The sequence below is a fragment of the Plectropomus leopardus genome, chromosome 5 (assembly GCF_008729295.1).
Source record: "Plectropomus leopardus isolate mb chromosome 5, YSFRI_Pleo_2.0, whole genome shotgun sequence".
NCBI classification, from domain to species: Eukaryota; Metazoa; Chordata; class Actinopteri; order Perciformes; family Serranidae; genus Plectropomus; species Plectropomus leopardus.
This window is the reverse complement of record NC_056467.1, coordinates 21831038-21846015: the sequence shown is the minus strand read 5'-3', so window position 1 is coordinate 21846015 and position 14978 is coordinate 21831038. Positions and strand designations below refer to the sequence as shown.

The 14978-nt window shown below is 39.3% G+C and overlaps 1 protein-coding gene across 2 annotated transcripts in view; it reads left to right on the top strand.

The window, feature by feature from the left end:
• zgc:77784 (uncharacterized protein LOC402947 homolog) overlaps positions 1-9115 on the top strand; it is a 69554-nt gene extending 60439 nt beyond the window's left edge. For both annotated transcript variants that reach the window (XM_042486367.1, XM_042486366.1), the window contains exons 21-26: positions 1025-1160; positions 2836-3161; positions 3378-3494; positions 6348-6527; positions 6842-6963; positions 8580-9115. In XM_042486367.1, coding sequence (XP_042342301.1) covers positions 1025-1160; positions 2836-3161; positions 3378-3494; positions 6348-6527; positions 6842-6963; positions 8580-8591 — 893 coding nt within the window. In that variant the 3' untranslated portion in view covers positions 8592-9115. The remainder of the gene's footprint in view (positions 1-1024; positions 1161-2835; positions 3162-3377; positions 3495-6347; positions 6528-6841; positions 6964-8579) is intronic.
• The last annotated feature ends 5863 nt before the right edge of the window (positions 9116-14978 follow it).

Below are 14978 nucleotides of genomic sequence, written 5' to 3'. Positions count from 1 at the left end.
TTCCAGTGGAAAAACTCCCAAGCTCACATAACGTCACTCACCAGTGGGAGCGTTAATTTATCTGGTGCAGCACAGTGCATTCGGGTAGCTTGTTTTCTACCTTTCGAGCAAAAGCAAATGCCACAGCCCCATTTTCTCCGATTTCTCTCAACATGTAGCACCAAATTTCTAGTATTTGTGTCTTTCTACTGCATAATAATCCCAGTTTAATGAAAAGACCATCATTCCAGCAGTTACATTCCTAACAGAGATAACTTGCGCCACCTTAAATCAAGCAATCATTCATTTATTTGTCATATGGAATTATTCAAGGTACAACTTCTTTGATATGTAATCCCATGAGCTTCTTTAACTTGCGCACTGTAATTCAGTCATATTCCTTAATAAAAGCAACATTAGCCTCACACCGCCACTCATTGTGCCATGCCTTAGCTCTAGATAAACCAGAAACAAAGTGCATACAGTTTGGTTACAGGATTTTTTAAAGTGTTGTAGTGTGTGCACGGACATACTGTTTGTTACACATAGTAATTCATTATAATAACGTAATAAAATGGCATAAAGTTACAGTTACCGAAGAGTTGATGCCCTAAGTGTTTCTATATTTGTCTTTCTTACTATGTTTTGTTTCTTTTCAGTCTGATCTTAAGGCCTTTCCATGCTCTAGATAAAGCATTTTGAACTGTCTTTTTGTTGCTTTTCTCCTTAACTTACCTGAAGATTTAAATGGCAATTTAGAGTGAATAAAAATGTACAGGAATGAATAGGCTAAGTGCTCAATCAATTTCCCACACAGAGGTGAAGGAGAACCTGAAGGAGCTCTTGAAAATAAAAAGACTGATAGACAAAAAAGAAACATCCTTCAGGCGCTCATAAGCAGAGCAAGGATAAACACAGAGTTTAAAAGCCTCTGGAGCATATTCAATAGGCCAGTGGCTTCAGCCTCAGGGTCGGGATGGAAAAAAATAAAAAAAACAGTGATTACACCTTGTTCACAATCTGACATGTTGTGTTTTGCTTATAGACAAACTGGTAAAGCAGAGGTCCGCTGGGTCCTCTTCCAGGTCAGCTCCTCTCACCTGGGTGGATGTTTTGTCGCTGCCTCTTCCTGCCAACAAAGACAGAGGTCAGACGAAGACAGACAAAGAAGAGCAACACAGGTGAGACTTATTCAGACTTATTATACTCGTACATCAATGCCCATTTTTTCTTCCTTTTAGAACACAATTGGTCTTTGTACTGTCTAATACTCAGTTTATTTATAGCATCAAGGCCTCTGACTTTACCTACATGACAGAGAGAGTTAAGGCAAATGAATATCAAACCTGCCCTGTAATTCTGCCAAGGCTGTCAAACAAAACTTGAGTGAGGTTTGGAGTCTGGGGAGTTTTCGAATTAACAACAGTTGTGTCTGCAGGCGGTGAGTAGATTGAGCTGTGGGGTTTCGGAGGGGAGCCTCTCCTCTAACTAGTTCTGACAGATTAGATTGCGGACATAACGGGGTGGGATCGGAGGGCTGTTCTGACCGTGCCGTGTCTTTTGTAATGACATTAGCCACCATCTGACAGTCTGGATTAGTACTTTCCATTTTCAATGACACGTCCATCATTAAATTAGTGCTGATGGCACTCAAGTGACAACAACCATCACGGAGGTGGTTCTCTCTGCCTCTACATTCCTCTATTTCATATGAACTCATAAATAGATGATTATGAATAGATGAAATAAATGATTTCTTTACTTATAAATTTATTTTCTTACATTTAATATTTGTAGCCATGACAGCAGTATGTCTCTATGTGTAGAGGTGTTGGTTTTATCAGACCACCACTTTGGTCCAGACTGAAATATTACATGGATTGCCATAAGATTTGGTAAAGACATTCATGTATCCCCAATGCTGCGTTCACATGGATTCTGCCAGACTCCAGACGGTAAACAGCCTCTGTGTGGCATTGGATAAACAAACAGTCTGACAGAATGGCAGGATGGCAAAACGACACACGTAGGATGAATTGTGTTTGCAGACTGCAGTATATGTGGAGAAGCTGCAGGGGGGGGAGAAGTCCAAAAGACAGGAAACGGACAAACAAATAGGAAAAGAGTTGTAAATTCCAGTAGAAGACTCTGATTTTATAGAAGTCAATAAGAAAATGACCTCTCACTTGATTTATTTATTTCCTCAGTAAACATTTTCCTTAGGGGTATGCTTTAGGGTGTGGCTACCTTGTGACTGACAAGTTGCTTCCAAGGCAACCTGTCAATAAGGATGGAGGTCTATGCATGTATATCCTCCATAGCTCCACCCTCTTGTCAAAATATGATCACTTTCGGCCATTGATGTACAAAGAGAACTGGACAGTATAATAATAGTCCTTTGGAATAGAAATAGTCCGTTTGGGCCCCATGGCATCTTGTGACAGACAGGAAGTTGTAATTTCACATTTTGCCATGATGTCATATTGGCTTCAAAGCCCAGGTCTGTTCCTAAAGGTTTGCTTCTGGCTCCATAAAAAGAGATGTCGACGACCAAAATGCCAAACTCAAGGCTCAGACACATTGCACGAACTATTGGGTGACGTCATGGCAGCTACGTCCATTTATTAGACAGTCCTTGGTCTTTAGTGATGATTGTCAAATGTTACCATGTTAACACGTTAAACTAACTGACATTGAGGTAACCATGTAGCTCAAAGCACCATTGGGCACCATCGCAGAGCCACAAGCACGACTGTAAACTTGTTTTACTTTCTCTAATTATGTATCAGTAAGTTTCAGTGTTTTCCGCTCTGAGACGCACACTCATACTGCTGTTACTCACTGTCCGTCCTCTAGCTCTGAGGAAGAGGATGACAACTGGTGTCCTCCACTGCCAGCCAGAACCTACCTGATGGAAACCTCCAGGGAGGAACTCTCCAGCCCACCCTCAAAACCAGATGAGTTGTCCTGCGCAGCAACACTAAAATCTTCCCCCCAGCGAGAGACACACAAGCTCAGCGACAGTCCGCGGCTGCAGCATATTGACCTCCTGGCTCGTCAGCACTCCCAGGTCTCCCAGTCCAACCCAGATCTGTTTACCAGCACCAAGACCCGGGTTGCCGGGGAGTTGTACCACACCAGCCAATGGGCAGAAGATTTCAAGGGGGAAAGCCTTGGAAAAGGTCGGTTCATATTCAGTTTAAAGCCTCACATCTTAGTAAGTGACTTCCCGAGAGGCAGTCACAATCACACAGTGTCATGTATAATTTAGTTTATGATGTTACCCGGCAGAAAGTATTTGTACACGAAATTCATGTCGTATTTATACAGAGTGCAGCTTAGTGTTCTTGGTTTCCTCTAAGTTTCCTGAGGATGACATCAGTTTGCTTTCTTGTCAGGACAATCTCCTGCTCCAGCTGCTGAGTCGAGCCCCACAGCCCAGGCACACAGATCCAGGAGTAAGAAGAAAACACCCAAGGATGGACAAGTCAGGCGAGAGCTACATGGCCAAGCAGGTATGACACACTGTTTGTAACATATCTAACTTCTGCTCTAGTTTAGTTTTTTAACCATGCCTGCAGCATGGCTCTATGCATGGCAATGTCATTCTGGTGGTCCACCACTTTGGTCCCAACCGACATATCTCAACAACTATTAGATAGTTTGCCATTTAATTTTCTACACACATTCATGTTCCACTTAGGCTGAACTGTAATGACTTTGGTGATCCCTTCATTTTTAATTTGGCCCGTAGGGTTGGGCTTGTGTGAAAATATTTAAATCAGTTTGATATTAAGCTAAACATTGGACCAGACTGGTTTACCAAATTGTACCAGGTTTCCCACATGATTCAGCAGTTAGTCCTGAGGGGAACCTAATGACAGTGTGTCCCAACAGAAAATGAACATCAGACTACTATGTAGCATTGTGTAACACTGTAGCTCTCCGTCCACAATGAATCCATTAAAAATGCACTTCACGTCATGTAAAAAAAAAAAAAAACACTTAATATCAGCTGTGCTCGGGATCAGTCTGAAGACATAACCAAATAAAAGATGTGTAAGTAGCCTTTTAGAGATCTTCCTAGATTTGTAACGTTACTTTTTAAATCAGTAAACACGTTTTACAATGGGATATTTTCAGGAAATTACATAAAAGATAGCCAACAGCAAGTAAAATTCGCCTAGCTTGTGTTGAGTGATGGTTATTTACCCCAGCAGAAACTTTCAGCTTTCCAGCATTCTCCCTCCAGCCAGCTGGGTTTTTGTAGTGAAAAAAGGAGGTTCTCTGTAAATAATTACTCATTTAAACTTAATGAATCCACTGGTCCTCATCTACTGCAGCGCTTTCAAAGCCAGCATCAGATATAAACAGAAACACAGATGACGAAAGCTTCCGGTTCAGCTGTTTTGCATAAATCAAGTCAGTTTAAGCATGCACACCAGACTGGATTGACCTAACTCTACTGGTGCCATCATCAACTTGTAATTTCACTTTGTCCAAAACTATGCTTTGTGTCCCATTAGCCCCAGCTGTACTTTGTGTTTAGTACTAAGTATGAAATAATGTCATGCTAACACGCTAAGAAAAATTATTGACATAGTTAACATTAGCACCTGCATGTTAGTATTGTCACTGATAGCATTTTAGCTATTAGCTCAGCATCATGGAGGAGAAATAATTCAGCTTGCATTATTTGTGGTTTAATCATTTTAACCAACTTTTATTTTTAATGTCAAACACTATCCAAGGAGAAGTTTGACATATGGGAAATATGCTTATGTGCTTACTTGCCAAGAGTTTTAAGGGGTGACGCACACTTTCTTGGCTGGGACCTGAAATATCCTGGATTTTTCACTGGTTGCCTAGCAACTGGTTCCAACCAAGAACTATTAACTTTAAGGAATTTTTCGCCCACACTGCAAAGCACACTTTTGTTAAAATGACAGTTCTACAGGTTTTCACTTCCAAAACCCTACTTAATAACCTAGATGACATTTATCATCCTGCCATTGGCTTTGCCACTGATGCCCATTTTCAACACTGTAGCTTATATTTTCTAGTTGATTGACCACTCCATACCAGGCGACAGATCCACTGGTTTCAGTTCTTTTAAATAGCTATCTTTGGCAAACGTGCTCCATATCTCTGCTCACTGCTATATATTTACAACAATATACACAATTTACGTTCTTGCAAATTCATTAGTGTGGTCATTTTTAATATCCCCACGTTCTTTGGCCGTCATGCATTCCAGTTTGCTGCTCCTAGTAATGGGAGAGAGTTGCAAAATATGCTAAAACTTCACACCCTCATTCCATTACACCCGCTAATATCTCAGTACAATTGATGTACAGATTGTTTCTGATTACTGCATCTGTTTTTGTTGAGTTGAACACACTACACAGCTCTCAGTTGTTGTATATAGTGGACTGTGTATACTGTGATGTTTTAATTTTGTTAAATGTTACTTTCCTGCACTATTGCATCTATGTTTTGATGTCTTGTATTGATTTACCTCCTGTCGATGCCTTTTGGCCAGGTCTTCATCGTAAATGAGAGTGGCTCTCAATTTACTTATCTGGTTAAATAAAGGTAAATTGAAAATGGAAAAAAAACAATACCTTTGGCACATTACCCCCATTAAAACATTCATTTGTCGCTTTTATGCAGCCAGAACTTTTGTTTTCTGGTTGTCCGTCCATACGTACGTCCAAATGTCCAGCACACTGTTTTGGACTTGATATCTCAAGAATACCTTGAGAGAATTTCTTCAATTTGACACAAACGTTTACTTGAACTCAAGGATGCCCTGATTAGAATCTGTTGGTCAGAGGTCAAAGGTCAATGTCATGGTGACCTTATTAACCATGTTTATGGCCATAACACAAGAACCTTTGGTGCCCACCTTGAACTGAGCTGATTGTATAAATCTTCTGTATGTAAAACAGCCATGTTTTCACAGACATTGATGTAAACTGTAAAGGCACATTAATTGGGTGCATGGAGGCATGCAACCATGTGGTGGTATACCGAGTTAATCTGCATCATTTGGACGTGTCAAACTAACAAGTTACAATATTGTTACCTTTGATATCATAGAGTATGTTCACCAGTGAGCTTTAGAGACTCTGGAAGGCAGATTTTATTACAACTGGACAGAGTCTGTTAAGCTGTTTCCCATATTTATGCTGAGCTAAGATAACCGACTCCTCATATTTAAGTGACAGGCATTAAAGAGGTATCAGTCTTCTCATCAAACTTTTGGCAAGAAAGCTAATAAATGTATTTCTAAAAAGTTGCACTGTACCTTTAAAGCATTATTTCCATCTGTACTTTATTAATCACCATTTCTCAATCATTTGCAGAACTTCCCCCTCCACCAGCCCCGCCCCCCACAGATGACTCCCTGCAGCTCTTGGCTGATGTTTTGAGCCGCAGCCGAACAGACACTGAAAGAAAAGAGGGGAGCGATTCGCCTACTCTTCAGAGAAGGGGAGAACATTTCTCACCCCAAAGGAGAGGAGCTGCAAAGTGGTTATCGCAGGGTAAGTGCAAAATGTGATCCTCACCAGTGTAGTGTCATTCTGTATCTGTCATTGAGAGATTATAAAAGAACAATATCTGTCCCAACAGCCATCTTGCGTCAACAGCTGGAACCCAAATAGATGTGTATTAATGTTATTCTGATGCTTCATACAAATCCTTTTGAGCTTAGACAGAACCAACTGCCACCAGTGTATACACACTTATTATCTCACAGTAGTAGCTCTGCTTTTAATAGCACGGTCTGCACCATCACTTAGGGTTTAGCCTATATAAATACAGCTGTAACTTGGAGTGATTTGTTTGTCATCCACAGATGAGAATGTAATCCCATATGGACAGTCCAGCTTCATGCCCCAGGCCCAGATGTCAGGCTACGGATCCCTGGGTGGAGGAGTTCTTTCACGAACCTCCACCGCCGGTCGGAGGAGGGATGAGGTAGGCTATGTCTAGACTTACATTAGGAACTGCTGAACAGACTGTGTCTGCCTGGTGTGGGTCGCAGTCAGTTCAACAGCAAACTGAGGGCATTTTGAGCTGCTTATCAGATTCCTCGAGACAGTGAGTTGTAGAAGATTCCCGTGGGTTTTGGGCAAGGGCCAAAAGAAGTTATCTAACATAGTGACTCAACAGAAGTTTCCAAAATCTCCCAATACAAAATAGGAAATTGCAAGATCATGCTGTTCATGCCTAAGTGCTGTCAAAACTTTCAAAAAAGTTATCCTGTGTTTAAAGTATTCAGATGAATAAAGGTGGTAGGGCTGTCAGTTTCGTTAAATTTTGCTTTTGATGGTTTAGAGCCATTGACAGGTAAGTAGCTAGTTCATTTTCATGAAAAAACATATGATCTACAAGAGGCCTTTTTCTTGAGACTGGAGCTTTATATACTCAGTTTGCTTTAGGGCTGCATTTTAAAGCGCTATCCAGTAGAGGATGTGAGACCTTAATGTTTTGTGATGTAAATTTCTCGCCTTTTGTTTTATTTTATTCTTTAGTTGGCTTTTCTCACAGATAGTTGGCCATGTTAACATGTGGAAACAGTGCTTACTGCCCACATTTTGATTTCTGCTGGTTAGCAAGTCTCGGCCAATCTGTACTGGGCACCACATGGGTTGGACTGGAGCTAGCTGGCCGTCCTGCCCGGAATGGGTCACTGTGGCGAGACGGCGTGACTGTGGAAACATTGTGCCCACCCTGTGGTCTCCCCCCAGCTCACCCGTGTGACACAGCAGCTCCATTTTGGGCTGCAATACCTTGTTTAGCATTGTTTGCTATTTTAAACCCAGTGTGACCAGGGGTTAGACCGGTGGCACAGTGTTTTCACTGCAATGCTGCTGGGGTGACACAGTGTTACTTCGGGTAACTGCAGAATAAGCAGCACCACTAGCTCGCCCCCACCAGACCCAGTTGGGAAGCAGTGCAGTAAACTGAAGAGTAACAACATTAGCCCGTAGATTGACATGGTTAAATGGTTATCCTTTTACATACCTTAACGGTGGTACAAAAAAAAAAGAATGCATGCTTTAATAAATCAAGGTGAAAGAAACTTCCTTGACTTGATTTCAAGGCTTCAAGCTCTAGCGGGTGTCACATGTTTTCACTGCGTCATTTATCCGCAGGATCTGTTTTGATTGCACTATTTTGCATTTTGTTTTTATTGATACACCAATGTTTCCAGTTTAAGCAAGAATAAAACCTTTTTTTTTCATTTCTACCATTTTCTGAAAATTTGCATTAAAACTACTGATAGTTTATCCACCAGGAAGCATTGACAAGTTTATTTTTCAATAATAAATTGGTCCCATCAGAACATATCATATAGTTACAATCTCAGAAAAACGAAAACATTGTTATATGTGTTTTCTCGTGCTCTGTGTTTATGGTCTCAAAAAAGGAATTAGAAAAAAAACATGTAAAATTAAATATGAAATTCAGAATTGCCCAGGCTTTATCCTGTTTAACCACCTCCATGTTTCTGTATTTGACCCGTTTCAAAATGTTTCTCCCAGACTTTTGCACCGTCTCATTGCTCTCTATGTTGCTTTTGTTTCCAGAATCTCATGTAGACAGACACCGATTACATGCCATGACATCCTGCTTTTCCTCCATAATTTCCTGTCTTCGCGAACCATCAATCTGTTGCCATGGTTTCTCAAAAAACTGAAGACTAAAGGGAAAGCATCAAGGCTTGCCATCTGCCTTTTCACAAACTATTTTTGTTTTAATCTTAATGATTTCATCTTTATTTTTTGTGACTTCCTTCACCTTTTCTCTGTGTATATAGATAGACATCTTTGCTATTTTTTAAAGATGTGATCAGATGTGCTACTGAAAATGGATCTGGGCCTCAAAAAAATAATGTATTTTTAGGCAATGGGAAGTTAATGTAACTATGGAATTACTGTACAGCAGATTAATGAATGTATCTTCTGTTTACTCCTGACTATGAAACCATGATAATGTGAGTGTTTGACGAACGACTGAAAAAGACATGAGGCAGAAAATGTGTTAATAAATCATTATGCGGGAGTGCGTGCGTGCGTATGCGTGTCAGTGCATGTTGTAGTGTTTGTGTGTGTTACTGTTTTGATCTCTCATTTCGGTGTGACTGTGTACTGTGGTATCCCTGTAGATCACAAGTGTGTTAGTTCTGTCAAGATTTTTAAATTGACCAATAAAACATTTATTACAAAAAAGTTTTTGCCCATGTGTGACATTATTGAATATCACAATAGCTAAAGCATTTTTAGCCTCGCTGTAGGCCTTGGAATGTCGGTCCACCACTTTGGTTCATGTTTTGCATCACTGTAGACATTTTGAATGTGTTGTAGTTGCTCTCTGTGGTCATTTTTAATATCTTTGCAGGTGTTTTGCATCTCTCTTTAGTCATTTTTGAATCTCTTTGTGGTCTTTTTTGTCTCTTTGTAGTTGTTTTGTTTCTTTGTGGGGTGTTTTTATGGAGTCACTACCTGGTTGGTTTGTGTTCATTTGAGTGGCAGTTTGTTTGTGCTGTGTAGGGCCATTCGGTAATCCATCCATAGCCCTGAACTGTTATAACTTTGATGACCTACTGACTTTCCATCTTGTGCCATCATCGGGTCAAAAACATAATTGTCCAATTGTTTTATGACCCGCAGAACCCTGTACATGCGCTCAATTTAATAATTTAGGCTCTCTAGTTAATAATTTGTGTGCACAAATTATGTGCTGTCGATTTAATATCCCATTATGTATTTGCCTCCCATCTTATAGAAGGCAGCCAAGAGTTTAAAGAAGACAATGGAAACATTTATGAAGTGCTCCAGAACCCCCTTTTAAACTAAGTATATGCAGTTCTGTTTAAATTTTCACAGCAAAACAGCCTGTCAACCTGTAAAATATGTTAAAAGGATCTAAAAGTATCAGCAAAAAACCTGAAGTATATCCACTTAGCTCAGTCCGAGATCCAAAAAGAGGGGGAGTAAATGCACCACAAGACTAACAACATGAAAGTGATAAATTATGTCAAATGGAGTGTAATAATTGTAGTGACCAAAATACCTGCAAAACATTCTCATCTGTGTGTGAAGTGATTATTAAATTGAAGGCATGTCGTAGCAGTTTTGATTTTACAGCACATTTTATACATCAGGGCAGTTCAATGTGCTTTGGATATAAAAAAGATACAGCAAGATTTAAAAAAAAACAAAGAATGGGCAAGTGAAGAAAAACAAATAAAAGCACATTAAATACTTCCACATTCAGATGCAAAAAAATGCATGAAATAAGAAACAATTAATGGGGGGAGTACGAAATGTAAAATAGTACAGTTTTTAGGTTTACATTAAAAGTGGTTAAATTCAGGGCTTTTCTAATATCATCTGGGGTGTTGGGAGGTTTTACTTATTAACACGTATACATCACATATATCTAAGATGCTGATGGTGAACATGGTAAACATTATACCTTCTACATCAGCATGTGAGCATGCTATACCAAAGCACGGCCTCAGAAAACATGACTTTAAGTATTGTTGATATGTAGGTTGTTGTTGTTGATATGTAGGTTTGTTGAATTGTTTTTTATTTGTTTTGGAAAATACTGACTCATATTTTAAATATATTCTAAAATAATCCTAGTGCGTGTGTGTGTGTGTGTGTGTGTGTGTGGGTTGGGTAATTCAGATGATTTACAGAGCATGAAGAGAAAGAGGGGAGAAAAGAGGACAGAGAATTTAGCTCAAATTTTTCCATCAGAGCCAAAAGTCTCTGAGGAGTTTGTTATCTCGTGTTCCCAGTAAAATGGCTTTTCTGATACAAGATACCGTGCATGATTTGATGCCTTCTTCAGCTTTGTGAGGAGGCATGTTTGTGAATGTGGCCCAATGAAAGGAGCTAACCTTCATCTCTCAGTGTGACTCCTGAGATGTGACAGCGATGGGATATAAAAAGGCTTTCTTCATGTCTGCACCTTCATCTGCTGTATGTGCCTCTTGTGTGCAGATCTCATTGGTGTAAGTACGACAGTATTTTGGCAGGGAGGCAGTCGGATGGTGTGGAAAGTGAGTTGGACTCTGCTGCCTCTGGCACAGACCCACTGGGTCCCACCAGACTAGGAGGATAATGGTAATCCGATGCAATTTAGAAGGGTTCTACAATTTTATGCTTTTAGGCCTGTAGCGTGGATTAACACACACACACAGACAGCTGTGGTGTGTTACTGAGGCCACTTCACATGTTCACTTCTCAACAGGAACAACAGTAAGAATTTTTCTCACAGACACTTCATTTCTTAAAACAGTGTGCTCTGACTTCTTTAATCACCTCAAAGGTGCCACCCAGGCACAATTTAAGACTTAAAAATACTCTGCTTGGAATAATGAAATTTCAAGCTTCCACATAAACTGTGAGCTGCATATTAGCCCACACTGGTCTCCAAACAGGTTGTTAAGTACAACCAAAACAGACCATATCTAAACTGAACTGAGAACTGATTAAACTGAAATTGAAGGTGAGAGCAGAGAAACTTTCCCTTCTCTGCAGATCAATGTGAAAACAACCTTCCAGTGTCAAATGCCACACAAACACCATTCTGCAGAATGAAGGCCACATATCTGAGTAAAGTAACAATAAGTAAAACACATCTCTGAATGTAGGGGGACCTGGACTGAAATCCAGTTTATTGCAAAGTGGGTGTTCATGGAATTTGCTTTGGTGTGTAGGGGCATAAAAAAGAGAAAATGAAACTCAGAAATGAAAACATGTTCTGGAAAATAAATAAATAAATTAATTAATTAATTAATCAAGAGACATGAATGTAGGATGTTTTGCATACTGCAATTTGATATTCATTTTCCACTGAAGTGTTTTTGTATGGAAAATTATCTTTAGTGAAATTTATTTCTACTGGTGCTCAGTAATATAAAGTCAGTTTGTTACAGTTCTCTCCTGCACCTTGATTGGATGCCGTTGAATTGATTCAAACAAAGTGGATCTGGAAAAATAAGTGTCGACTTGCTGGTTAATTAAGTGTTAAAGCTGATTCGGGAAGGGAAACACATTTTAAATAGCAGATTTTTTAATCTTTTGACTTGTGGTATCAAGTATTTTCAAGTCAGAAGGCTAAAAATCAAGTGAAGTCACCAGTCATTACTGGTAAAGTCAAAGTAAAGTTGCGAGTCTTGATTTTGGACAAAATGGGACAAAATTGTTGAAGGTATGTGCAGGTTCACAGTACAGGTTTTGGTCCTGATTGACCACAGCCTCTTGATGAAAGGGAGTGTTTCCAAGAGTTTCTGTTCGGGTTGGGAGGGATCAGCCGCAGTCCTTCCTGTCTCAGGGTCCTGGAGGTGTGCAGTTCCTGGAGGGACAGGAAACTGCAGCCAATCATCCTCCTAACGGAACGAATAATATTCTGCAGAACAAACACACTATAACTAGTACACAAAACACATTAAACACGCCTCTCACCAATCTGTAGGAGCTCTAACATCTTATTGACATGTGCTAGTAAGAAAGTAAGCAGAGAAGTCAAAATAGAAATGTTAATCTACTGAATAAAACATTAGTAGTACACAAACCTGAACATTAATGAATAAAAGACACCCAGTCTAAACAGCGACAATTCCCGGATCATGAGAAATTATTAGCTTGAGCCACGGTGCCAGCTGCGGATAATCCTGCTTAAGAAAGACGTTGTATCCCCAGCAGCTCTACAGGTGTTCATCTGTGTCTGTTCATCAGGAGCTGCTGGTGTCATTATCATTATAGCAAATTATTTGCCTTTTGACGACAACACAAAGTGCTTTACGTAAGACATAAAGATGCGTCCATCACACAAGTCAATATAAAAAAGACACAGGAAAAATAAGTTAAAATTAGTCCCAAATATTACTTATTAAAAAGGCAGCTTTAGATAGACACGTTTAAAATAACAGACAATTAAGTACAGCATTCTGCATCAGGAGAGACTGATAATAGAAACTGGGGTGAGATAAGAAGATTGTCTGGCTCAGCAGGTCAAAAAAAAGTAATTATCACTCAAGTGAGAATCTCAGAATTGAATAAAGATTGTGATTGTTCTTTCCCATTGGGGCAACAAACCAATTCGTGTGAGAAAAACTCCAAGTAATGATTCAGCCTTTGCTGCAGAACTAAATGAAAAGCGCCATCTAGTGGTGATATGCAGACATGGAGGGTGACTGTGTTGCTCTGTGAATTCATTGGCTGTATTTTGTTGGTCATCAGTACATCCTCTATACAGAACTTAAAGCTGCAGGGGTTTGTGTGGAATTTATCTACCTTACTGGGACATCCACTGATATTTGATGTCAAGCTTTTAGTTTTCCCTTAAAAACACCATAGCCGTTGCCTGTTAATTGAATGTTTAATTCACTACCATAAACTGTCTCCAGATTTTGGCAGTATATCCAACCAGTCCCCCAAAACTTGCAACATCTATGCTATTGTGTTATGTGATTAACTGCTCACTTCATAGTTGCCTTTTTTGTGACCAGCTCAAGCACATCTGCGTAGCAATAATGCAATAAAATTAGTATTTTGATATGTAAGATGAATGGATTATGGATTACATTGGAAAGGTGCTCTCTAACACACATATAAACAAATCTGTTGATAAAAAATGAGAGAACTACGCTTTTTGTGCAAAAAATATTAGATCTTTTATTTAAGAAAAAAAATGGGGACAAAAGCAAATATATATACGTGTATATTCATTCCTCAGTGAAAAGACTCACTGAACAAAGAAACACCTACACCCAGTGTTCTCAGATAGAACAACAATTAATTATTTCAACAAGAAATTATTTCTGTAATTAAGTAAAATTTCGTACTTGTTTAAAACTGCCATATAATCTGCCATATTCTCTTCTAAACAGTGGTCTAAAAGCTTCTCGGGAACTTAAGTTGTTTACATGATGTTGAGAGCATTGTGCTGAAGGTCCATCTTACAGTTAAGGCCTGTGACGTGTTCGTATCCTTCATCTGCTACAGTATACGCCTTAGCAGACTGTGTGGGTATTCTCTGCATGATCAGCAGTCTGGCTTACTGTGGACAGATGTTGTCCAGTTTATATCTGTATACAGCAGTTTCTTTATATTTGCCTTATCTTATGCCTGTGTTTGGTTGTATGTCTGTAAACATTTAGTCCTGTGAATATAAGGTATATTAAGTTTACTGGTTTGTTCAAAACTCTCTGAAAACAATCTTCATAATTGGCCATATGATTGCCCTTTGATGTATGACATCCCCTCTCCCCATTTCAAGCTTAAGCTGTCCTATCAAATACATGCAAAAAGCCCAAAATATAATCTTATTAAAAACAAAACAAACAACAACAACAACAACAAAAAACCTCATCCCAGAGCCTATAAAAAGCAGCACTTATTCATAAAGTATGATCATTGGGTCCTTTGGGGTAAAGCACCACCTGCTGGTAATATATAAAAAGTGTAGTTTAGTTTTACTGATTATTTCAGAAATTTGCATAATAATGGATTATTGCATGCCATAAAAATCCTTGGATCCTTCTGCCATTTCAAGACAGGGCCTAGATGTATTCTAACTCTTTGAAACCTCTGTAAACTGGCCTAATTTCTGTCAAAAATAAGAAATCACCATGAAATTAGCAGGGAATTCGTAAAACGCACAGGAAAATTACGTGATCGCTTAGAAATTACAATTACTCAGTTAAAATATTTTAAATGTGTAATTCTAATAATTACATTTTGGAGCTCCAGAAATGTTTTTTTAAAAAAGTTGCTCATTGCCTTTCCTCCATGCTTTTTAAACAAATCAAACCAGGTTTAATTACTTTTGAAAGGCGCCTGAGTGCAGCACAAAAAAGTGATGTCGTTCTAGGTTTCAAAGGGTTAACTGCGCTTGACTCAATAGGTAGGCCCTCACCTGTCAAACAGCAATGCGCATGCCCAAAGGTTTTTGAAATGAAGGCGGGT